Source organism: Panthera pardus, unplaced genomic scaffold (assembly GCF_024362965.1).
Source record: "Panthera pardus isolate Hobbes unplaced genomic scaffold, ASM2436296v1 HiC_scaffold_20, whole genome shotgun sequence".
NCBI lineage: Eukaryota > Metazoa > Chordata > Mammalia > Carnivora > Felidae > Panthera > Panthera pardus.
The window spans coordinates 79,566,073-79,591,355 of NW_026526766.1; the positions used below are offsets into that span (position 1 = coordinate 79,566,073).

General features: G+C 46.0%; 1 protein-coding gene across 8 annotated transcripts; it reads left to right on the top strand.

Moving 5' to 3' along the window:
• The first annotated feature begins 36 nt into the window (after nt 1-36).
• On the top strand, nt 37-20,646 carry LOC109269894 (protein CutA homolog). 8 transcript variants are annotated; one of them, XR_002081317.2, is made up of 6 exons: nt 37-143; nt 1,159-1,997; nt 7,841-8,191; nt 14,845-14,951; nt 17,103-17,148; nt 17,407-19,419. XR_002081317.2 is itself a non-coding variant. In XM_019454012.2 (6 exons), exons 1-6 carry the CDS (start codon nt 3,868-3,870, stop codon nt 20,386-20,388), a joined length of 477 nt encoding a protein of 158 aa, XP_019309557.1. In that variant the 5' UTR covers nt 2,004-3,867; the 3' UTR covers nt 20,389-20,646. The 8 variants fall into 8 exon arrangements, 2 of the variants coding, with proteins under 2 accessions (XP_019309557.1, XP_019309558.1); XR_002081314.2 differs by lacking the exon at nt 37-143 and adding an exon at nt 20,286-20,302 and having other exon boundaries at nt 1,216-1,997; nt 17,407-17,456; XM_019454012.2 differs by lacking the exons at nt 37-143; nt 1,159-1,997 and adding exons at nt 2,004-3,936; nt 20,286-20,646 and having other exon boundaries at nt 7,841-7,989; nt 14,845-14,904; nt 17,407-17,456.
• The last annotated feature ends 4,637 nt before the right edge of the window (nt 20,647-25,283 follow it).

Sequence of the window (25,283 nt, forward strand, 5' to 3'; positions counted from 1 at the left end):
TTCGCGAGAAGCTGGAAGAAGGCGTGAGTAAAACCCACGTGGGGCCCCTGTTGGGCGTCAACGAATAGACCGTGCGCACCATTAGGAGAAACGCGAAGGCCATCAGGGCCGGCATGGAGACTGTGTCGCCTCTCCGCCCCAAGGTGCGGTGCATTCCCCGGCACGTAAACATCGAGAAGATGGAGACGGAGTTAACCTTTTTGGGTGGAGGCCCAGACCATAGCGGGGCGGCCTCTGACGCTGAAGGCCGTCTGCAGCCAGGCCAAACGCATTTACAAGCAGCGGGTGGAAACGACTGGGAAGGGCAGCCCGGATAAGTTTCATGGGAGCAAGGGATGGTTTGAGAAGTTTAGAAATCGCCACAGTCTGCGAAATTCGAGGTCGATGGGAGGGGAAGAAGCGCTGACTGCCCAGTCGGCATCCAAGTATGTCCAAACAACTCCAGAGGCTGATCAGAGCTATGTGCCTCGACGGGTCTTCGATGCCGAGGAGATGAGCCAGTTTTGGCAGTGCATGCCTCCACGTACTTTTAGGGAAAGAGACCAAAATCCAGAAAGCTTAGAGGAAGCTAAGGACAGGATTTCCCTCATTTTTTGGTGCCAGTGCCGCCAGTGACCAAATGATAAAACCATTGCTGCATTGTAAAGACCCTAATCCCACATGTCTTTTGGAAAAAGATAAAAACCGCCTTCCTGTATTCTGGAGTTCACACCCCAAACTGCTGCCCTCTTTTTGGATTGGTTTCATAATTGTTTTATTTATCAGGCTGGGAATTATTTAATAGAAAAAAAATCTTGAGTTCAGAGTGTTGCTAATTTTGGACAGAGGTCCCAGTCGCCCAGACTCATTTTTGGTTGCTCATCTTAATGTTGATACTGTGTTTCTCCCCCTGGAAGGCACTAGGTGTCTTCAGCCCTTGGATCAGGGTATAATTGAAGCATTCAGGAGGTATTACACCAAGCGTATGTTTGACCACTTTGTTGACTGTATTGAAAAAAACCCTTGTCCTACTTTGAGAGGAACATGGCAACAGTACAACGTTGCTGATGCTTTGGTCGTGATAAAAGAGTCAATGGATGATATAAGACCAGTTGCTCTTAATAAAGCCTGGTGGAAACTTTTGGATGATGTTGTGAATGATTATGCATGTTTCCCTAGAGCTAATGAAGAAGTTGCAAAAATCATGGAGTCTGCAACACGGATGGACTTTAAATTCATTGATATCGAACAGGGGGAAATTAATGAGGTGCTCAAGTTTCAAGCTTTGTTCATAACTGAAAGAGAGTCTATATCAATAAATATGGAAGAAGACAAGACCCTGAAACTAGAGGTAAAGATGAATCTAAGGAAACTGAATGCTTTCTTATGCCAGGCCTCAGACCTCATTGATGCTGCAAAGGATAGGGATCCTTTCCCGTATCGAAGTTTGGCCTTTAAAAAAGACTTCAATAAATTGTTATATACCTGTAAAGAGGTGCAAAAGAACCTTCAAAATAAAGCAAAGGAGTTGAACAAAGAAGACACAAAGAGGAAGTAGTGTGGGTGTAGAAGATGGATACAAAATCTGAGTCTGAAGGGGAGTCTGAATCTGAATCCCAAAAGGAGAAGGTAGAGACAGAGAAAGAGGATAAGAAGCCTCCAGAAGAAGATCCTGGACCCTCAGGCATTGGCGCTGAGACTTACTGTATCTGAAGACTCTGCCGAAGCCATAAATGCAAAATTGGATTTTTGGAATCTAACCTTAGAATTGAATCTGGAGAGAGTAGAAGTGCCTGAGTTGAAGAAGTGAATCCAGAGGCGTTTTCTTCCAAATGATGATTCATCTCTTGCCATTCTTCCCCTCTTGTTCCAACATCACTTTCATCATGACCATGCTTATCATCAGCCACACATCTATATTGTTTCGTCATTCCACAAACATTTATTGAGCATAAGCTATTTGGGGTCCCGTGCTAAACTTGGGGACATGATCTCAGGAAGCCATCTCAGGATCTAAGGTAAATGGTCATTAACAGTGGCTACATTTCTTATTAATGTAATAGGTATAAAAGATCACAGTCTTGATTTATTTTTCTGGACTTTGGATATAACGGTTTTCTTAGGACCGCTCAGCTTTTTTTTCTCTAGCCCAGTTTTTCCACAGATGCTAAGTTCTTCAAACACAGGTGGAGATTTTTTTTTTCTTTTAACATTTACTTATTTTTGAGAGAGTGAGAGCAGGGGAGGGGTAGAGAGAGAGGGAGACACAGAATCAGAAGCAGACTCCGGGCTCTCAGCTCTTGGCACAGAGCCCAGCGTGGGGCTCGAACCCACAAGCCATGAGATACCATGACCTGAGCCAAAGTTTGGACACTTCACCTACTGAGCCACCCAGGCGCCCCGAAATTTTCTGAGTTAACCATAATAGTAAGTATGAGACTACTTGCTTTTGAAAAGCTGACATGCTCTTAGATTTTCTACAACACTCTCACATTAATTGTCTTTATTAATCCTCACTTTAGACCTGTGAAGGAGGTATTAGCCCTTCCTTTACCAAAAAGTCCACCAAAGCTCAGAGAGGCCATGTAATTTGCACGAGTCTTCACAGCTAAACATGTAAATGATAAGACTAGGGCTACAACTGATTTATTAACCACTTTGTCAGACGCTGCTAGGAAGTATGGGTTTTTAAGAAGTTATAGTCCCAAGGAATGAGATAGTAAGCAGATAATTAAACACAAAGGCTGTGAACCGGCAGCCTGCGATCCATATTTGGCTAACAGATGAGTTGTTTGGTCTACCCAGTGTAAAACAATTTTGAATTGGTTTCCAGCATTTCCCCGGCTCTTTGTTTAAGGGACTGTTTACATACAATAGAATTCACCAATATAACTGTGTAGTTGTTGAATTTTTTTTTAACACTTGTGTAACCACTACCACAATCAAGATACAGAACAGTTCCCTTCACTTTAAGTTTACTTGTATCCTTGTGTAGTCAGCTCCTTCCCCTGCCCCAGAAACCTCATTTAAAAATTAAGGTATTTTCACATTAAAAAGCTGGATTTAAAAGTTGCAAACCCTGGCAATGGAGAGAACTTCGAGAACTGCGTTCTCAAAGGGCAGCAGTCAGTCATTAGCTTGCTGCTTTTCTTATTTGTTTGCAGCTCCCCAGGGTTGATATAAAATGCTGCCGCAGAAGTGTGTACAAAGTGCCTTAGGGAAATAGAGGGCAGTGGGATCAACCCTGGAAAAAGCTGCATGGATCATCTGGCCTGGAAAGATGAAGTTCACAGGACTTCCCAGAAGAGCAGCTGGGAACAAATGTATTTTAAGCCAGGGAGAGTTAGAAGGGAGCTCCTGGGAGGAGGAGGTGCTGTGAGGGATAGGAAGGCAGCTGTGTGTGTGTGCGCACGCCTGTGTGCGTGTGCTTCACTGGTTATTTTTGGCAGGATAGGCCCCTATAAAGTGGAAGAGTTTTGTGTAGGTGTATTCGTGTTTGTGTGCCATGGTTTCTGAAAGTTTTATAGATCTAAGAAACTTCCATCTTTTTATCTGTACATGTGATGTGGGGATTTTTATCATTTTTTGTTGTTACAACGGGGAGGGAAAATTATTATTTTTATTTTTGTAGGAGTTATAGGTCTGCATTTGGTGCGTGGGCCTTTTGTTTCTAGGAAGAGAATCGCCTAGTGAGAATAATTACTCCCTCTTTCCCTGCCCCCTCACTATCTCCTTCTGGCCAGCCTGGCTGGGGCCTGGCTGAGCAGTGAGGCAGGCAGCAGGTGGTGAGGGGATAGGGCATTTTAGGCCCTCAGGGCCCGCCCATCAGCTTGCAACTCAGCCTGAGGCCACAGTTCGCTACTGTGCTACTAAATTACCAGCGACGCCATGGACAGGCTGGGCTCCCGGTGTCCTCTGCCAGGCTACCTGCGGCCCTCTGTCCTTATATGCCTCCTGGTGAGTGCCCCATGCTACGACTCCATGAACTCTCTCACCCCTAAACCCCCAACCTGGGGATTGAGGGAAGAAACTGCATTTCTGTTTTCTGCTCCTGGGATTTTGAGCTGGGACCAGGCAGGTAGGAAGATCCCTGGAGACACTGCCCGGGTTCTGGAGATTGTAGCATGGTTCTGAAGATTTCCAGCAACCCTTCACTCCCCACCTTGTGAGGACGAGTGCCTGGGCTGTGTTTCATGGCGAGAGTTGTCCGGGAGGTGAAGGGGTGTCGCTGGTGAGTTCTCCTGTGAGGGTCACAGGGTAGGTTCTTTGCCTCTTTCTCTTGCAGTTACCATCTTGTTTTTCTGCATTTGGGGAAGAGTTTTGTTTTCTCATCTATGAAATATCGTAAAATGTTGAGGTTGGAAGTGCCTACAGAGTACTGCTGGTGGTGGTGTTTGAGCAGGAGGTGGAAAGAACTGTAGGAGAGGATCAGAAGCCTTGCTACTTCCCTTTTGGGTGATTTCTTCCCCTCTCTGGCTCTTCCATCCCCCTTCTGAAATATTGGCACAAATCAGTGGCTCTTAACCTTTTTAGGACTGTAGATTTTTTTGATTTGTGTGTTTGTGAGAAAGTTCTGGCTCTGCACCCAAGGAAAGTGTATATAGATAAACACAATGTAGCACTCAACTCCAGAGTATCTTAGATTCCTTAAAACTAGGTCGATTACAAGGTTAGAACCACTGGGTGGTTTCTGAGGCCTCTTCTCTTCTGTCTTAACACTGATTTTAAAGTCAATCATAACCTCTTAAAAGCTGTGTGAATATTGCAGGACAAAAAAGGAAAAAGGCAGAATGAAATATGAACTGAAAGGTTCATATTTTAAACAAATGTAAAGTTAGAAAAAGTGTATAGTAAAAGGTAAGTATGAAAATGTTATAAAGACTTTAAAAATTATAGTAGGTCTTTTTCCGTTATAATGTTTTTATTAGGGAATTCTGTGATGTGTGTATTGCCCATCAATCTTACTTTCGTAGAATGCCACTTTGTAATATATTGTGGTCCACCCTTGGTTCCAAACTGACTTTTCATGCTTCTGACACGTTTTTGGTAGGTCCACAAACATTTCTCAAATCTGTACTCCCTGTCAAGGTTTGTAAAGTGCTAGGAACATAGAAATGAATGGGACTAAGGAGCTCATGCCCAATGGGGGAGACTTGTGGAGACAACTGTCTGTATTTCACTGTGATCAATGGAACAAGAGGATGTTAGCAGCAATCCTGGCCTCTACCTACTAGATGCCATCTCATCTCCTTCCCAGTTATGACAGTCAAAATTGTCTCCAGACATTGTCAGATGTCCCCTGGGCGGGGGGGAATTGCCCCTAGTTGAGAACCACTGGAGTATGTGAAGCTGACATGACCCCACTAGACCAATTCCTGGTCATTGCAGTTCAAAGAGTCCACAGTGGGAGGAAGAGCCTTGGTTTCAAGTCTTGGTTCTATCACAGAGTTCCTGTATGTTCTGTCTCAGTTACCTTGTTTGGTAAATGAAAGGTTATCTTAGATAATAGCTGAGGGCCCACTTACCTCTTACTCTTAGCATTTTGATTGTGAGTTCATATGAGAGTTTCCAACACGTTTTAGGGGAGTTTGTAGTTAATCCTGTTAGCTCTGTTTTCCGCTGATACCTGCTGGCTGAAATGTCCCACATCTTCCCCAGGAGTGGCTCTTTTGATTGGGGGGATAGCCCACTGCCCCTTTTGTTTAGAGTCTGCCCTGGAAGCCACTTGAGAGTCATGTAGTTGACACTTTGCAGTGTTCCAGTATGTTCAGTTCTCTGCTCAAAGCAGCGGTGGGTGACTCCAGAGCCCTTTCTACTTCACAAGGGTATTCAACCTTAATAACCACACATTACTGGTATATTAATTCACTAGTTTACAAATATTAACCTGCTGTGGCCATCAACTTTTCTGGGGATACAGTGATGAGCAAAGCACGTTCCCTTCCTCGATTGAACTCGTGATTACAAAGTAGTCTCTCTAGCTGGTTTGAACCCATGACAACTCTGAAGTAGGCAGCACAAGTGTCAGGATCTCCATATTCTAGATAACATTTATAGAAGGGAGAGGAAGTAACCTGTGGAAGGCCACAGGCAGTTAGCAGTACTGGCAATAGGATTTAAATCCTGCTTTCTAGTGCTTTAATTTTTTTCTTATACTCTAATTGGGTTGTCATTAAAAAACGCACACATGCAATAAAAGCTTCATTGCACCGCCTGGTTCTTTTGTTCTTGCACGGTCACTGGTTTAGTTCAGAGGACTGGTATTTTGAATTGGAGGTGTCGGTGGAGGTGGTAGGAGGGAATGAGAAACCCAACCCAGACAGGCCTCTAGTCAAACTGGAGCTCAGAACATAAAAACGCTGCTCAGGCCCTGCCAAGAAGTAGGAGCCAGGCCCCAGGCAATAATGTGGAAGGAGAGTGGGAGAACAGAGGCTTGTTTGAGTGAGGCCTGAGCCCTGGGCTGGGAGGCAGGAGAAGCGTGTTCCTGTTCAGCCTTGCCTGAGTCACACTGTGGCCCCTCCAAGTTGCCTCCATCCTCTTAATGGCTCTATGGTATCCCCCAAGCAGAGAGCCCTGGATTGGAGACTGTTCATCAGTTGTTTCCAGTTCCTCTTATTTTAAAGTTTATCATTAAAATAGTGAGGATAATTCAGTCTTGAGTGTCTTTTGCTCTCACATTGTCACTGCCATCTTCTTTGCTCAAGTTGTTAAAGTCTGTTTCCTAGAACACTGTAGTGGCCTTTTAAATAGACTGCCTTCTGGTCCCTCCTCTCTCTTCTGTTACTTTACTCAGCTTGACCGTGTTTATTACCCTCCTGCCTAAAAACCTACGAAAGCACCCTGTCACATGAGGGTAAACCCCAGACTCCTCTGTCTGACCCTTGTCTTTGTAAGTCTTGCCGGTCTTTCTTCCTCCTGATCTCATACCTGCAAACTAGATATCTGTCCCTAAATACCTCTCGACTTTGTATATGCTGTCATTTGCTAAGAGTACCTCCCTTTCCTCTTGTAAACCTACTTATTGCTTCAGATCCAGCTTAGACGGTGCCTTCTCTTCAAAGGCTTTTCTGCTCCCTCAGGTACAGCCTTCCTCCAGGTCCCACCACCTCTCAGTTACAGTAACACAGGTCACATTACTTTGAATTAGGCTACCTTTTCCACTGGACTACCCACAGTGCCTGCACATATACAAATGAATGGAGGTGAAATTAACTCCCTAAACATCAACAGATGTAAGAGCTTATCATTACTAATAATCCCCATGGGATGATAGCAGTTCAGTGGTTGCCAGTTGGCTTTACCTCCAGTAGTAGCTCTGTCAATAAGAATGGGTTTCTGCTCATCCAGACTTGATTCCTAATCCTGGCTTCACCAGTTAAAAAAGCTACGTGAGGGGCACCTGGGTGGCTCAGTCGGTTAAGCGGCCGACTTCAGCTCAGGGCATGATCTCGTGGTCCGTGAGTTCGAGCCCCGCATCGGGCTCTGTGCCGACAGCTCAGAGCCTGGAGCCTGCTTCGGATTCTGACCCTCCCCCATTCATGCTCTGTCTCTCTCTGTCTCAAAAATAAATAAACGTTAAAAAAAAAAGCTACATGATCTTGATTTTTTTTATCATTTTTTTTATCACCTGCAAATGCAAATTTTTAGGCATGAAATATTTAGGCATGAAAATAGGAAAATATTTAGGCATGAAAACTTTGTTTAAGCACCAGAGCTCCATACAGATACCAGGAATTATTTTGTGGATGGGGAATGGGGATGAGAAAATGATGCTTAGCCTTGGTTCCAGTTTGCTTGAGCCGGCAGATAGCGAAGTGGTCATGTCACTGCTGACCTGTGTTTTTCTTTCCCCACCATGTAGATCCTGGCAGCTTCTTTCCTGTCCTATCCAGTGCTCAGGACCCTTAGCCTGCAGCTCCATTCAGCTATCACCGGCAGCTACGTATCCGGCACTTACTCCATCGTCTTTGTCAACTGTCCCAACGAGCAGATTGCCAGAGATATTGCCAGGTCTCGTGAAGAGGCTCGGGTGCTGCCCCAGGAGGCTGGGGGAGCTACCGGGATGCTCCACGGTGGCCACTTTGGGCTCCCTCTCTTGCTTCTGACAACCCTGTGTGTCCACTACGCAGCTGTCAGCTTGGGGTGATAAGAGGACCATGGCTGAATGACCCCCCCCCCCCCCACCATGGATCCTGCTCCTGGGCCTGAAAATGTTGAGTGGCACATGGGGGCATTTAAGGGATATGAGGTGTAGAGAGTCAGGTGGCTTGCCCAGGGTGTTAAAGTCAGAGGATGGGGGGACTTTGCAGGTTGAGAATTTTTGTCTTATAATTCTTGACTCCGCTGTCTTCTTGGAGATATTCTCCTAGCTTAGTACCAGAGGTGCTCACCACGACAAGTGAGGGCGAGGAGGCTGTTCAAATACTTGGCAATTTTCTAAAAGCAGCTATGGTGTGGTGCGAAGAGCACTGGACTTAGAATCAAACGTTCAGGATTTGAATGTCGGCTGTGCCACTTAGCTAACTGTGTGATCTTGGGCAAGTTGTTTTCTTTCTCAAAGCGTTAGATTTCTCAGTATAACATAACATCATGCCACTTACCTCACAGGGCTGTCGTGAGGATTAAAGGCGAGGAAATATGTGCAATTCTTACCCCACTAACTTGGATGTAATAGGTACTCATTAAATGTTTGTTGGCTATGAATCCCCCCACCCCCCGCACTCTTTTTTATAGCTACAGCTTTGAAGAGGGTTAGTGGGTCTAGAGGGTAATGAATTTGGCTTTTTACTTTGTAGCTCAGCATTCTTGAAGTCTGATGATAGACTAAGTTACAGTCTTTTAAAATGTTGAATCTGGTCTTTGGGGACACAAAGCCCCCCAAATTGTTGGTCACAGATTAACCTTGCAATTTATTCAATTCTCTTTCCCCCAACTAGAATGTCTATTTTTCCTTCATTAATGTTACCTTTGGAGAATAGCCTTGTCTAAAGTTTTTCTTTTTTTTTTTAATATTTGTTTTTGAGAGAGAGAGAGAGAGACAGTGGGGGCAGGGCAGAGAGAGAGAAGAGACAGAGGATCTGGAACAGGCTCTGTGCTGACAGCAGAGAGCCCAGTGCGGGGCTCCAGCTCAGGAACTGTGAGATCATGACCTGAGCCAAAGTTGGATGCTCAACCAACTGAGCCACCCAGGTGCCCTGAGAATAGCACTTGTCTAAAAGAACCTGTGATTACTCCAGAAATACAACCATAATATTTAGCAGCTAGAAACTGAAATCCTTTCTGATGCTTCTGGTATGCCCAGGGTCTGTGCTAAACTGTCTTGACCCCTGGATCAGCCAGTCTGGGTCCTGTCAGAGAACTATCAGCTGACATCTGTGAGGTGGTGTGTTGGGAGGAAAAGGATTCTAATACCTGGGTCCTAACTAGTTGGAAGGCCAGCTCAGTAAATGTATCAGTGTCAGCTTGGGGAGGGGTCTCTATTGCCTTCTTGCCTCCGGGGTTCTGATGAGAAGTCAGGTGTTTATTGGGGTCTCGTTCCTTTGTAGATAATACTTTTTCTCTCTGATAGTTTTTAGGAGTTTCTATGTTTTTTTTTTTTTAAAGAGAAGCTGTTTTAACGTTTATTTATTTTTGAGACAGAGAGAGACAGAGCATGAACGGGGGAGGGTCAGAGAGAGGGAGACACAGAATCTGAAGCAGGCTCCAGGCTCTGAGCTGTCAGCACAGAGCCCGACTCGGGGCTCGAACTCCTGGACCGTGAGATCGTGACCTGAGCCGAAGTCGGACGCCCAACCGACTGAGCCACCCAGGCACCCCAGGAGTTTCTATGTTTTTAAAAAAAATTTTTTAAATGTTTTATTTATTTTTGAGACAGAGACAGAGCATGAACAGGGGAGGGGCAGAGAGAGAGGGAGACAGAATCCAAAGCAGTCTCCAGGCTCTGAGCTATCAGCACAGAACCCGACGCGGGGCTCGAACTCACAAACTGCGAGATCATGACCTGAGCCAAAGTCGGACGCCCAACTGACTGAGCCACCCAGGCGCCCCATGGAGTTTCTATCTTTTTAAAATTTTACTCTAGAGAGAGAGCGTGCGATCAGGAGAGAGGAGCAGAGGGAGGGAGGGAGGGAGGGAGAGAGACCGAGAGAGAGAGAGAGAGAGAGAGAGAGAGAGAGAGAATCTCAAGCAGCTCCATGCTCAGCATGGAGCCTGACACAGGGCTCAGTCCCACGACCCTGGGATCATGACCTGAGCTGAAATCAAGGGTCAGATGCTCAACCGACTGAGCCACCCAGGTATCCCTCTTTTTTTTTTCTTTTTTTTTTTTTAATTAGGAGTTTCTATCTTAATGTTCAACTGTTGGTTTGGTAAATATTCTCTTTTTATTCTTTCTCTGTCCTTTTCCTGTAACTCCTAGTTAGGTACATGTTGAATTTGCTCTCTCTGACTGAAGTTTTATATTTTTCTGTTCTTTATTCTGTGTACTAGGAGAATTTTGGAGTAGTGTTCTCTCTTATTTGTTTTTCAGCTGTTTTGCTATTCAGCCCTTCTATTGATTATTTTGTTTAAACATTTACAGTTTTTTTTAAATTTTTTAAAATTTATATCCAAATTAGTTAGCATATAGTGCAACAGTGATTTCAGGAGTAGATTCCTTAATGTCCCTTGCCCATTTAGCCCATCCCCCCTCCCACAACCCCTCCAGTAACCCTCTGTTTGTTCTCCAATTTATGAGTCTCCTATGTTTTGTCCCCTTCCCTGAGGAGGACATTTTTGTTTCCCTTCTCTTATGTTCATCTGTTTTGTCTATTAAAGTCATCATATGAGTGAAGTCATATGATTTTTGTCTTTGACTAATTTCACTTTGCATAATACCCTCCAGTTCCATCCACGTAGTTGCAAATGGCAACATTTCATTCTTTTTGATCGCCGAGTAATGCTTCATTGTATGTATATACCACATCTTCTTTATATATTCATCCATCGATGGACATTTGGGCGCTTTCCATACTTGGCTATTGTTGATAGTGCTGCTATAAACATTGGGGCGCATGTGCCCCTTCGAAACAGCATCCCTGTGTCCCTTGGATAAATACCTAGTAGTGCAATTGCTGGGTCGTAGGGTATTTCTATTTTTAGTTTTTTGAGGAATCTCCATCTGTTTTCCAGAGTGGCTGCACCAGCTTGCATTCCCATAGAGTTTTTTTTTTTTAATAGTTAAGCCAACTGCTCTTCTTTCATAATTGCCTGATCATATTTTATGGATGCAGTAACCTTGCTTTGTCTTTTATGGATATTAATTATACTTAATTTATGTTTAATTTTTTTCAGCCTTCTTGACATACAATTGACATACACAACATTGTTAAATTTAAGGACCATGTGATACTTAATGTAAATATACAACACTAAACAATTACCCCAGTAAGGTTAGTTAGCACATTCATTACCTTCCCTAGTTCTCTTGCGTGTGGGTGTGTGTGGTGAAAACTTTGAAGATTTGCTCTCAGCAACTTTCAAGTGTACACAGTTCTACTTATTTTAAAATCTTGGTTTTGAATGTCCTGTTAACTGGTTCTCTTGTGTAAATTCTTCTGTTTGTTGAGTTTTTGTCTCTCTTGGTTACTGACCTTCCTCAATTACCTTGTGATTAATTGTGACCTCTCTCATCTTTTTAGTCGTGCTTGTGGGGAAGTGCAGAATGGCTGCAAAGACACGCAGCGCTGTCTCCAGTGTGAGTGTGCACTGGGGGGACGTTCACCTGGCCGGGGTGTCCTACTGGCTGGTCTTCTGGCACACTTTCCGCTCGTGCCTGGGGACAGACACTCCATTACTGCTGCCTGGGCCCTGGGAGATTTTGGGGGTCCGCCTCTGCTGTGGCGTCCCAGCTACCCACCTTGGTGGTTGCCTCCGCGTTCCTGCCTGCTCTGGTTCCCGTCCCCTTCAGACGGGGACTGTTGCTCTCGTCTCCCGTGGCAGCTCCCCTGCACGCTCCCATTCGTGTCTCAGGACTGCCCTTTCTTCTTTGGGGCTTCCCCACAGTCGTTGGTACGCAGCGCGTTCTTACCGTGTGCTGGCATGGCTGAGCGACAGGTATTTCCTGTCGCTTCTAGGCTTTGGTGTCAAAGGGGAGGATGGAGTATCTGTCTAGTCTGTCCGGTCGGACTGGGAGTCTCAAGTGGAGCCTTTAGGGATGTGGCCGTGGAGCTCTCACTCAACCTATTTTGTTTGGTATTTTTTATTAGTGGTTTGGATAGAAAAGAGGCAGGCAGGTGTAGTTTCCAGGCTTTGTAGAAGTAGATGGTACGTGATGGGGAGGGCCCGTCACCAGGAGCAGGCAGGAAGCCCAGCCTGAGCTACAGAACCAACAGCGAGACCGCGTCTCTCAGCTTCAGTTGGTGTGGTGGTCTTTCTTCTTTAGCGTTCTTTAAAGTATAGTCTGCTGCCTCTCAGTTCGGGGTCAGTTCAGTTCTGGTTCTTGGCAGTGTTCTTAGATCTCTTCATTGACAGACACGTTCTTAGCTAGAAAAATGATCTAGAAACATCTCTTGTTGGGGCCGGAGTATAAATCCTGAATGTTGAACTGGGAGACCTGGATTCTAGTGTCCTCTCTGCTTCCCACTCCACGTACGGCCTTACACGAGTCGTCTTCTCTGGGCTTCGACCTCCTGTAGATAAGAGGGAAGTGGATCAGATCAGGGGCGCAAACACAAATACCCACAAGCAGGCCCCTAAATGAGCAAAGTGGGCTGGGGTGTGATGAGGGACGGCGATGGTAGGTAGCAGCCCTGACTCTTCTGCACACTGGGAGGAAGGAGGGCGGTAGGAATGTGTGGACCTGAGAAGTGGATGTCGCCTCGAGGGAATAGCCACTGCTCAGCTCTAGGTAAATGTGACCTTGGAGGACAGTATGTCCGATGTTACAAGACTCGCTTTCTGGTGAGAAACAAGATAATCTATTTTTTTTTGATGTTTATTTTTGAGAGAGAGATAATGCACACGCATACACACACAGCAGGGGAGGGGCAAAGCGAGAGGGGGACAGAGGATCCGAAGCAGGCCTGCGCTGATAGAGTGAGCCGGATGCAGGGCTCGAACCCATGAAACCATGAGATCATGACCTGAGCCAAAGTCGAACGCTTAACCGAATGAGCCACCCAGATGCCCTGATAATCTCTTACTTTTTTTGAGTGTGAAATATCCCGATAGTAAATATTCGTAACAAAATCAAGAATTTTTAAAATGCCACAAGAGCCAGACCACGTATGTGGTTTGTGATTCACTAGTCTGTGAATTTGGCAGTTTCTCGAGGCTCTACGCGTCTCTATCTTCTGCTGTCCTCGGATGAGCGTGAGGACCTCAGCTGCCACCTGTGACTCGCTGCTTGTCTTGGTGTGTGTGTGTTATCAGTCAGCTAATGTTCTCTCTTGCTCTCACACTCTCTGGTTTTGGTTTTTGGCCACAGGGGCTTTTTGAATAACATAGCCCTCCACGTTTCTAGTCTCTTACCCATGGACAGGTAGCCGTGACAGTCTCTGAGGAGCTCACCTTCTGGGCCTATGAGACAATGGAATTATTTTTTTTTTTAAGGTTTAATTCACCCCCTGTGTTTCCTTGCCACCGTCAGGACCAATAAAATGTACTTTCTCAGTGGACGATTGAGTGAGCAAGCCTTGCAGCAGGTGCTTAAACAGATTTGTGCCATGTGTCTCTCCTTACAGTCAGGGATTTATTTATCTCTGGAACTTTCCAAGGGACTATCACAAAATGTGGAGCCTTAAATAGAGCCACGCTCAGCCTGGAACTCACGGAAGAGAAAGTAGGTCAGTTCTCTTGGCAACAGCCGAGGGCAGGAGGTATCAGTGAGCGGGGCTCAGGGTCCAAGCACTTCGGAGAATAGATCAGGCCCCCTTGGCTGCCTGAGACCTGAGAAATGTTTGTCAAGGCCTGCCTGATTTGAGGGCTTGAGGTTTTGATGTCTGAGAACGCCTCTTTGCGTTGATGACTTGGCGGTGCTCCTGTTTCCGTGACACTTGTACTAATTCAAGTGCATTTGATTGTGTTCATCAGGGCTCTGCACAGGAATCAGACTATCAGACCAGGGATTCCAACCTATGATCTGTCAAAAAACAAAAAAAATCTTACAGGTCTGCAAAGGTGATGATTGTGCTTTGAGGCCTGTGGTAGAAACCTTTACATAAATTAAGAGGTGAAAAGAAGTATGATGGGTTTTTGCTTTTATTTGGAGTCGTATCTGATCTGTGTGGTCATGTGGGTATCTACAGATCAGAAGCAGTGTCAGCCGGATACCTATCGGACAAAAGCAGAAGATGGTGATAGAATAAAATGGGTTCTTGACCAAAAGGTTTGGAAACCGCTGACTGAACCTATCCTGTTACTGTAACTATACAGCAGGAGAGGCAGCCTGAGTCAGGGGGACATGCCTGTCTTGGACAGATGCTCGAATACTTACTCTTGGAATGAAAGAATGTGGTTAAAGTCACACAACCGTCCACTGCAGGGTCAGGAACAGAATCCAGGTCTTGTACTCTGTCCAGTGTTAATCTGTTCCCCTTCCCCTGGGCCTGTCCTTAAAACTGCCTTCCCATAGCTATTTCTCTACCTTCCTCCCCACCCAGGGGAGGACTTATAAATAGCACTGTCTTTAGAAGTTCTGTGCCTGGTGGTTATGGAATGTGTTGGTTTGAGGAGGAAGGGGCCCTCTAAATGGTTATCTACGTAAACTCTGGTTTCCTGGGTAATTCCCAGGAACTCCTGTCCCTTGTCCCTTTTCTTAAGATGCTGGGAACTTACCTTGGTGATGGTCTCTCTTTCTCTCTCTCTCTCTCTCTCTGTCTGCTTTAGGGCTATACTGGATAAGAAGCTGGCTGCCTCTGTGAACATCCTGCCCAAGGCATCCTCACTGTGAGTTTTGCTGTGGCCTGTGGAAGAGTGTGGGAGTGCGAGGTCAGGTCCTGGCTGGTGGGAAGGACAAGGAACTAATGGGAAATTGTCAAAGAACAACTCAAAGGCATTTGATTAGTGAACAGTTCATTGTTAATTTATATTTAGAGGAAATCAATTAGTGGATTTATGTCAACCAATAAAAGCAAAAATAGGCTATGTAAACAGAAGGGTGGAAAAAAATTATAGTTTAGGAACAATGAATCTTGTTTGCACATTCTTTGTTTAAATTTTTTTTTTTAAGTTTGTTTATCTTGAGAGAGAGAGAGAGAGACAGAGAACACACGAGTGGCTGAGGGCCAGAGACAGGGAGAGAGTGAGAATCCCAAGCAGGCTCTACACTGTCAGCACTGCCCCAGCTCGGGGCTCAAACCCATGAACCATGAGATCATGACCTGAGCTGAAGTCAAGAGCTGGATGCTTAACCAACATTCTTTGTTTAAATTAGTTAGCTTCTTATTAGCAAAGAAGTCAGACAGGGGGTACTTGAGTGGCCCAGTCAGGTTAAGCGTCTGACTTCAGCTCAGGTCATGATCTCACAGCCTATGGGTTCGAGCCCCACGTCAGGCTCTGTGCTGACAGCTCAGAGCCTGGAGCCTGCTTTGGATTCTGTGTCTTCCTCTCTCTCTGCTCATTCTCATTCTCTCTCTAAAATAAATAAACATTAAAAAAAAAAAAAAAAAAAGAAGTCAGACTGGACATTCCATCCCTGAGTAAGCCTATTAAGATATCAAGGAAAATAATTCCTGTCCCTTTTGAATTCTGTGGGAAACTCAGAGGTTAGCTTATGTGACAAGCTGCTTCTTTGTAGTGTCTGCCTCTCATTTTGTTAACTCCCTCACAGGAGTTAATCCTGGTTGTACCATTTCCCTTATCAAAATATCTCAGCATCCCAGTACTAGCTGTGCAAGATTTGTCTTATGCCTTGAAATCTCTGATCAGCCTGTTTCTCATCTCCTTCCTCCCCTGGTGGGGGAGGGGGAGAGAGAGAGAAATAGTATCTACTCTGAAGGTCAGAGCAGGAAAGTGCTGTGTTATGAAAGCCCCCTCCACACCTCCAGCAACGCCCTCCCCTCAGTGGCTCACATCTGTCTGTAGCTGTAGCTCCCAAGTGTGGCTGTGGGTTTTTTTAAATTTTTTTTTTTTTATCTTTATTTATTTTTGAGAGAAAGAGACAGAGTGCAAGCAGCGGAGGGACACAGAGAGAGGGAGGCACAGAATCTGAAGCAGGCTCCAGCTCTGAGCTGTCAGCACAGCCAAATGTGGCTGTGTTTTAGAGGCCTGAGCTCCATTCTGGAGCTGCTACTCAGTCATTCTCCCTGGGGGCTGGGCCTGGCTCACTGAATTTTAAAAAAATTATGTAAGTGATTCACATAAAGCCAGTGCTTGGGAACTAGAACAGCATTTCAGCCTAGCATTCCCTTCATATGTCCGTCCTTTTTATAATCAGTCCCTTCACCACAGTGCCGATGGCCTAGGTCATCCATCTTGAGCTTGCCCTGGGTCAGTGTAGATATTCTCAGGCCAAATTTCTTTCCCTGCCAGTGATGCTGTTTTTGTGTTCTTTTCTCAACATCGTTATTGACTTTTTTTTTTTTTTAACTTTTGGGTCTGTTTCTTTCCATATGTTATAAAGCTCACTTTTTCCCTGAAGCCTCCTGTGTTTTTTTAGTTCTCCATTTGTGGGTTCTCCACTTAAATAGTCAGTAATAAAAGTAGCACCAGTCCAAAGGATGGGAGGGGCCTGGAAGTCATGACTGTAGGATGAGCACAGAAAGAGCTGGAAATGCCCAATTTGGAGGAGAGAAAACAGGAGTTTCTGTAGGGCTGTCCTGAGGTGGCTCTTCATGTGGAAGTTAGGGAAAACAACTGGGTGGCAGACGTTGGCATACCGGAAGGAAAACCATCTGAGGTGAAAGCCTGTAAGGTAGATCGATGGACTTCTTCAAGAGAGAGAATGTTCAGACAGCTACTAGAAGCATGCATTAGAATGATTGGACTCGATGACCTCTGGGGACTTGGCCAATTATAGACATTTTTGTGTGGGGTTGGAAGGATTTTAAAGTCTCCACCTTGGTAAGCCACCTAATTGGGCCAGGTTTGGTATCTCCTGGGCTCTTCTTGTGAGCATCATAATTTGGTTTTGTTCTCTTCTCCAGGTACTTTTGGAATGGAGAAATAGAAGAAGCCACTGAAATCCTGTTGGTGAGTGAGGATGGGGGGGTGGGGGGGGGGGGCGGTTGGGGCCTCGATGGAGAGTGAGACCAAGGTTCCAATTAAAAATGAGCAAAGATCAACTGCTTGAGGTTCTTGCCTCACATCAGGTGCCCTGGGTTAATCTGCAAATGCAACGGTGCCTGGTGACCTGGATGAATGCTGTCTCCAAAATGGCCAGATGAACGAGTAGCTGCATGGCTGGGGCCAAGGTCCTTCCTAAAGCAGGGATTTTTTTTTCTTTCACAGCTAATAAAGACAAAGACTTCCAAGGTCCGCATGCTGTTCAGCTATATCAGGTAATGCTGGTGTGTCTTTTCAGCCAGGGACGTCCTGGGAACTAAGTGAATGAGCTTGAAAAGCAAGAGACCTAGAGCCTAGTCACCAACCTCTCATATGACCCTGGGCATGTCCCTGTCCCTCAGATTCTCCCGCTATAAAATGAGAGGCTAGAGTGAGTGAGTGGAGACAGTAGTTCTCAAGATTTTGGTCTTCGGATCCCAGGGGAGCTTAAGGTTATATTAAAGTTTATTGCATTAGAAAGTAAAACTACGAAATTAAAAAAATGTTTTCATTCATTTAAAATAATAACAATACAACTGTTCTATATAAACATAAGTAATACATTTTTATGGGAAGTAACCATATTTTCCAAGAAACAAAGTGAGAAAAATGACATCATTTTATATTTTGGCAACATCTGGCTTGTTGAGAAGGCTGCGTCTCCTCAGAAAACATACTCCCTCTTAAGTACTGGGACACTTTTACACTCATGATGATAAACTCAAACTTTCAAACTTCTAATTTTTGCTTGAAAACATGAATTTTTCTCAACAAATGGTATCAGTTGTCTTCATTTGAGTGATCGGCTCACTTTGTTCCCATTAGAGAAAAACGTCTGCCTAATGCTCAAACCACAGTAACCAGCATTTGTAAACATGACAGACAAATTATGGTCACTCAGGCTTGAAATTAAAAATGGTGTTCCATGAAAAAAAGTGCAGTTTGTTTAGTTTGGCTTGTGGCTTCAATGGGCAGACAGGTTTAAGACAACATTGAACTTCAGAATCCGGCAGAAGTGCTTTAATGTGCACTTTCCATTTCGTCATTAACGAGACAGGGGACTCAAGGGCTGAAGTGCAATAGCAATAGTGATCTTCGCTGTTTTATCGAGGATGTTCTTAAGTGAACGTGACTTTTCTGAAGCCCGAGCGTGCGGTGGAGAAGAGCACCTGAGGCTCATACACTGTGGTGCCACTGCCTTGCCGCGTGCTGAGGTGCCAGCAGTCTTACTCGGCATTGTTTTGCACCAGCAGTGGCAGGGGTCAACACAGTAAGAAGATTAATAGAAAATTAGTATTTTTCGGGGCGCCTGGGTGGCTCCATCGGTTAAGCAGCTGACTTCGGTTCAGGTCATGATCTCGCGGTTCGTGAGTTCGAGCCCTGCATCCTGCTCCGTGCTGACAGCTCTGAGCCTGGAGCCTGCTTCGGATTCTGTGTCTCCCTCCCCGCCCCCCCCCCCCCCCCCCCCCTCTCTCTCTCTCAAAATAAACATTAAAAAAATGAAAACTAGTATTCTTCTGAAAACAGTTTTGGCCTCATGGACCTGGCAGAGTATTAGAATTCCCCAGGGGTCAGTGGGCCTCACTCTGAAAACTGCTGGTCTAGATTGGTGTTCACGGTATGGTTTGGGGAGTAATTGGCATCACCTGGAAGCTTGCTAGGCCTGCCTCCTCACTCTCACCCCAAACTAAGGAGTCAAACTACAGTTTAACAAGATCCCCATGGGATTCCTACGCATGTTAAAGCTCGAGAAGCGCTGGCTTAAATCATTGATGCTTGGGGCGCCGGGTGGCTCAGTTAAGCGTTCGACTTTAGCTCAGGTCACGGTCTCCTGATTCGTGAGTTCCAGCCCTGCATCGGGCTCTCTGCTGTCAGCACAGCTTCGGATCCTCTGTCCCCCCTCTCTCTCCGCCCCTCCCCAACACATGCGTGCTCTCTCTCTTCCTCTCAAAGGAAAAAAAAAATCAGTGATTCTTGGTGGTGGCACGGCAGCTCTTACTACTAACGTGTTAAAACGGTCTTATTCTGTGCGTCCAAACGCTGCCTTCATACACACACTGAGTTCTGTATGTCTGCTAATAAAAACACATATGTGAGGGAGCTCCTTTTCTGTTTGCTAGAGGGGATGCTGCCTGGTTTTTGAATCATTGAATAAACCCAATAAGATCTTAAAAAAAAAAAACAACAACAGAAAACAAACACACTGATGTGTGCCCTGAAATAAAATGCATTATCCTTGGTCACTGGATAAAATCACCCCAACTCCAAAATGTTTAGGCACGCGTGCATGTGTTGTGATTTACTACGCATGCTGTCTCATGAAAATTTTACAGTGCCTCCTTCATTGGAAAGGAAGCAGGGATTGTTCCCCGCATTTGACAGATGGGGACTGAGGCCCAAGGCCTCATCTCTCTTCAGTCTAAGAAGCGAAAAGAACTTGCGTTGTGTGCCGAGGGCCAGGTGAAAGGAATGGAGAGAAAGAAGAGCTTCCTATGGGTTTGGATGGTCGAGGAAGATCCCTGGGAGAAGATCAGTGGTTGAGCTGGGCTTTGAAGGATAGACGGGCTTGTAAGTGACGAACAGAGAACTTTCTTGGTGGAGAAGACAATGCAGAGATACGGGGGGGTCGTTTGGGGAAGGCACAGCGATGAGCGTGGGATAGTGATACAGTAACTGCCATGTAATGAATGCATGCAGTGCCCATCGGTACGCCAGGTAAGTGCCTTCTGTGCCTCGTCTCACTCCCCAGCAGCCCAGTCACATAGGTAACTATTTTGACACCCTTTTTTTAGGGCCTGTGGAGAAATGAAGTGATTTGTCCACGGTCACACAGCTACAAGAGGCAGGCTTAGAATTGGAACCCATGACCGGGAGACTCTAAAGCCATCTGGCCCACCTCATCCCTTGTTGACAAATGGGAAACAGGCTCAGGAGCAGCGGCCTATGGGCCTGGGCAGGTGGAATGGCGGTAGATGGCAGCCTCACAGGAGGCCGGCCGCTTGGGTTTAACTGCATAGGCCGATTCTCATCATAGTCACTCACAGGGCTCTGCTTTCTTTCCAAAGGTTGGTGCATCCTTTTGAAATCCCAGAGGTCTTCAGTCTTCCCATGGACCAAGGAGATGCGCGCTATCTAAAGTGGCTGGAGGAGGGCACGGGGGAGGACTGAGCGGGGGCGGCTCGTTGCAGGTCCCGCCGGCTGCCTCTAGCCTGCGGCAGCCGCCCTCTGGGAGGCGGGGGGCCTCTAGCTGCCTCCTCGCATCTCTGGAGCCTGTGTCTGTGTCAGCGCGGAAGAGCTGAGGATCTTGAGGAGGTGAAGGTCTAAGGCCCCCAAGGCTGGAGGAGGAGGCCGGGTTGGTCGGGCCATGCAACGCAATGGAACTGGATTCTGAGTGCTTCATGCTTAAAGGTGGCCAGGGGGTGGGAGGGTGAGGGCAGTTATATGGGGGGGGGGGGGAGGGAAGGGCCCAGGGGAGATGGCAGTGAGGGTGACGTTTGTCATCTCCTGCAGTCGCTGGGCCTACCTTGAGTGCCCAGGATGCAGGAAGAAGGGACCTGGTGACCTGTTCATCCTGTGTGTGGGATGAATGTCACTTTCTAGGGGAGCTGGCAAGCACTTTATGCAAAAGGATGAATTGCTAATGGTGGGGTTTCAGGGACAAGCAGGGTTATTTTTTGTAACTAAAGATGGTATTTGTTATTCCTGAATGGTGGGAATGGGCTTTGTGATTGGGGATAGGACTGCAGGAGTATTAGGGCTTAGACACAGCTTCGTGGGTGGAAATAGGTCTAGACTCCTCCCTAGCCTGAATGTGACAGGTATCAGAAGGTTCTGGTGCCTTGCCCATTAGAGACCTAGGTTCTGAGCCCATGGTACAAACCTGGTCACTTGAGCATTGAAACTGAGCATCCTAAAGTGGGAAAGAACCCTGGGGAACTGCTAGACTAGGGTTTTTCAGACTTGTTCCCTTGAGCTAGCGGTCAACAGAAGGTACGGTACCCTGGGTGCTTCCTGGGTGGGGTAAGGGTATGAGACCCGCTCCCCACCCATACCTCAACCAATATATACCTCAACCAGTAGAAGAACTGTCTTGTATCACTTTTATGTATTGAACTCCCTTGTAAGTTTTTTTGAGTTTTTTTTTTTTTTTTTTTTAATTTTTTTAACGTTTATTTATTCTTGAGACAGAGAGAGACAGAGCATGAACAGGGGAGGGGCAGAGAGAGAGGGAGACACAGAATCGGAAGCAGGCTCCAGGCTCTGAGCCATCAGCCCAGAGCCTGACGCGGGGCTCGAACCCACGGACCGCGAGATCGTGACCTGAGCTGAAGTCGGACGCTTAACCGACTGAGCCACCCAGGTGCCCCTTTTTGAGTTTTTTTTTGATAAAAGCTGGTAAACCAGGGGTCTAAGCCAGTCTCCATTTTATAGATTACCAAAGGAAACTGAACTGCACTGAGGTCCGGCAAGGGGTGGTGGCGTGTTAAGAATGGTAAAGCCGAGACCGCTCACCCTGTGTCTGGTACTCTGCCTGCTCCCGGGTGTCGGGTGAAAGAGGGCAGGGGAGGCAGCACCCCTTTAGGGTGAGGAGAAAGATTTGACCTCGGTTCCCTCCCGGAATCTGTCACAAGGTAACCCCACTCTGGGGAGACTGTGGGGCCCACAGGCCTCTTTGGCATCCTGGGTCTTCCCAGAGGGAAGGATATGTGCAGAGCTATTGCCAGGCTCGAGTTCCGACGCCTACTGTGCTTCTTGAACCTTAGTTCCTCCAAATATAAAATGGAGGCTCGCCCAGGGCCCTTTGGGAACACCTTGTAGGGGACTTAAGGCCGAGGCCCTTCCAAAGCTCCAGAGGATCCTTTTTTGATAGCCAGTAGGGATTTTGGAGGGCTACCTCAGGAGAAGGACAAAGAGAATGATACTGGTGATGTCCCTTTTTACAACAGATGTTTCTTTTTTTTAAATTTTTTTAAATGTTTATTTTTGAGAGAGAGAGAGCGTGATAGGGGAGGGGACAGAGAGAGAGGGAGACACAGAATCCGAAGCAGGGTCCAGGCTCTGAGCTGTCAGCACAGAGCCCGATGCGGGGCTTGAACTCCTGGACCACGAGATCATGACCTGAGCTGAAGTCGGATGCTTAACCGACTGAGCCACCCAGGCGCCCCCTACAACAGATGTTTCTGATACACAGCAAAATCTGGTGTAAAGTAAACCCTGCTGAAAACGCTTTGGGGACCCCAGACGGACTGCCTCTGTTGCTTTCAGGTTAGAGCCCAGTCTGTTGGTCTACCTTTCAAGGCCCTTCATAACCTTGCCTCAACTCGCTTTTTCCATCTCCACCGCCCACCTCTCCTTGCCCACTGTGGCAAGTGGATGGCTCCAGTATGCTATGTGAAGTTATTCCTGCGTTCCGGACATCCCCTCCGCCTGGAGTGCCCTTTTCCACGAACGCCTGGGAAATCTGGCTGCTCCTTTACAAGGCAGGCTCCCTCTGGGTTGGAAGGAATCTCTCCGGCCTCAGTGTTCCTATTATCCTTGTGCATTACAGCCAGCTTTCTATTTCTAGATTGTGAGCTGCTCGAGGTCAAGAGTATGTCTGAATCAATTTGTGATCTCTTGCACAGGGTTGGCAAATATTTCCCAAATTGATGTTTCAAGGATTTGAATAAAGCTTTCTCTATAGCCCAGTTACTTTCTAACTTATGGAACTGGCAAAATCCAGCTGCTTTTCCTTGAACTTTCTTAAAGTGGGACTAATTCCAAAGGAGATTTTTCTATCTCTGGCCTTCATTGGGTCATTTTCGATGCTGACTGTGCACAGAAAAACTTTCTTGGTGGATTTCCTTTGCCTCAGTGTCATAGTTACCTACAGGAAATGGGAGAGAACAAAATACCAGCTCTCTGCTGGTTTTAACTCAGTGTTCTCCGCAGCCTGCAGAAGAATCCTGAGATCAGGGAGCATGACACCTAACATATAAGTGGCAGAGCTAGACTCTGAACCCAAGTCTGATTCTAGATCTGATGCTCTTACTGCCTCTTTCAGAGGTGGACGTACCCTTTTGTAGGCCAAACGCCCAGAGAGCCTACTGTAGCCAACTCTAAAGGAAGGGTGAGTCGTTCTGAAAACATGTATACAGTAATCGGTCTGGCACTTGAAAATGTACTGCAGTGTTTACTTGTCCCCACAGATCCAGAGCCTGGTGACAGTATCTTTGTTCTGCACATCAGGGCACAGGACTAGAGGAGTTCAGTGATTCTGCAGGTCTGCGTGACTCCCAGCTTACTTACCCTAGACCACACTGCCCCCCCACCCTGCCCCCTGAGTCATCCTGTGGACCTGGGATAGGACCTAGATGAGTGGCTCCATGTAGGAATTCCTTCCCAGCATTTCTCAGGAAAGGTATGTTTTTTGAATCCAGAATCCCCAGAAAATCACTTGAAATGAAAAATACAAAAATTATCTGTAAATACTAACGCTTAAAAGCATAAAGATGTGAACTGGTTTGAAGGAATCTATCTTTATCAAATCAAAACAGAGCAAGAAATACCAACACACCGGAGTTGAGGGTGGAGGGACCCAGGGCAGGAGAGAAATGGTTACCAACCAATGAGTCTTGCTTGCGATTGTTGCCATGTCCCAGGTGTGTCTGTCGAGCCCTATCTGCTGCAAACTGAGTTATTTGTATAAATAAGTTAATACACATAATATACTTTATACAAATCCTATGAGCTTTGTTTGAAGAAATAAGCTTTGGAAGCAAAATAAATTTTAATTTAACAATTTTGACACGTGATTCCATGTATTCTTAACCTTGCTAGATATTTGAATGTTATTTGAATACTAGCCAGTAATGTTCCCTGGAGGTTTCCAGTGTTTAAATATTCCCTATAGGCTACAGTTCTTTGTAGTTACTGCTAAGCCTAATATTCCTGTTAATTTTTTTTCAGATATCTATGATAACGGGGGGGAGGAATGTTTCAAGTATTTTAAGAATAACTTGTGATCTAGAGAATTTCTGAGAATTCTAATTTCTTGCTCCTAAACTCCAAAGTAAGTATTTGTTGTAAATTTGTAATCACATCTAGACTACGAAGAACCAGGCACTCTCCAGCCTGGGCAGGACCATTGTTTGCAGGAGGTCTATATAGCTGTTCACTGTGGAACTTGGACTAGAACCCAGGTCTCTTGACCCCTCAGACCATTCACTTTTCATTCCATCACATTGCTGGCAGCCCAAAGAATAATCCCACCCCGTTACACCCTGGCTTCAGCTGTGGTTTTGTTCCAAGGGCAGCTAAAAGGCTGAACCAGAAACCATGGTAGAAACAAGTGGGAGCGACGGTTAATGAATTTTTTTAAGTGCAGACATGAACATTCAGGGTGATTAACAGGCTACACTTTGTCCCTGCAATTACAGAATCCATTTGAACCAATGACCTGAACCTCCCTATGGCTGATTTTTTTCTTATCCCTTCATGGCCTATTTTTCTCTCTTCTAACTGTCCCAAATTTAGACAAGTTTGAAGTAATAAACCCATCACATCACACGCATATGTAGAAGGGTTTCCTCCAAACACCTGGGAACTAAACTCGGCAGGGACTATTGCTGGCATCTGGAGGTGAGGAAAGCAAAAGCACCTGCTGTAGAGTGGCATAGGCCAATAAACACCAGATTTCTCGGATTGTGTGACTGCGTGCATTAAGTAGTTTTAGAGCGGCTGTACGTTAACTATTTTAATAAGGTCAGTTTGAGGTCATTCCCCATCTTTTACTTCATGGCCCTCAGCTGTTTTTTGCCCCCATGGATCAGGTACTCACAGTAGAAAAAAAGTTCCACATCCTGTTGGTGGCAAAGGTGAGAATATTGTGGGGAGAATGTGGGAGGGAGGGGTAGGAGTGGCAGGTGGCCAGATGGAGTCCTGTCATGCCTCCTCAGTTTCCAGGAAACCAAGACCAGAAACCAGACCATTCCTCCCGGTACCCAACGGCTGACAGACGGTTCATTCACCAGGGGGAAGATAGTTCATTTTTCAAAGGGAGCTTTTAAATTAGAAATCACACA

What these genes read in the sequence shown, in the direction of transcription:
- LOC109269894 (XM_019454012.2), top strand. Translation starts at nt 3,868, where the DNA reads ATGGACAGGCTGGGCTCCCGGTGTCCTCTGCCAGGCTACCTGCGGCCC. An exon ending in CTGCCCAAGGCATCCTCACT is followed by an intron (nt 14,905 to 17,102) that starts GTGAGTTTTGCT and finishes TCTCTTCTCCAG; the next exon opens with GTACTTTTGGAATGGAGAAA. An exon ending in ATGCTGTTCAGCTATATCAG is followed by an intron (nt 17,457 to 20,285) that starts GTAATGCTGGTG and finishes TTCTTTCCAAAG; the next exon opens with GTTGGTGCATCCTTTTGAAA.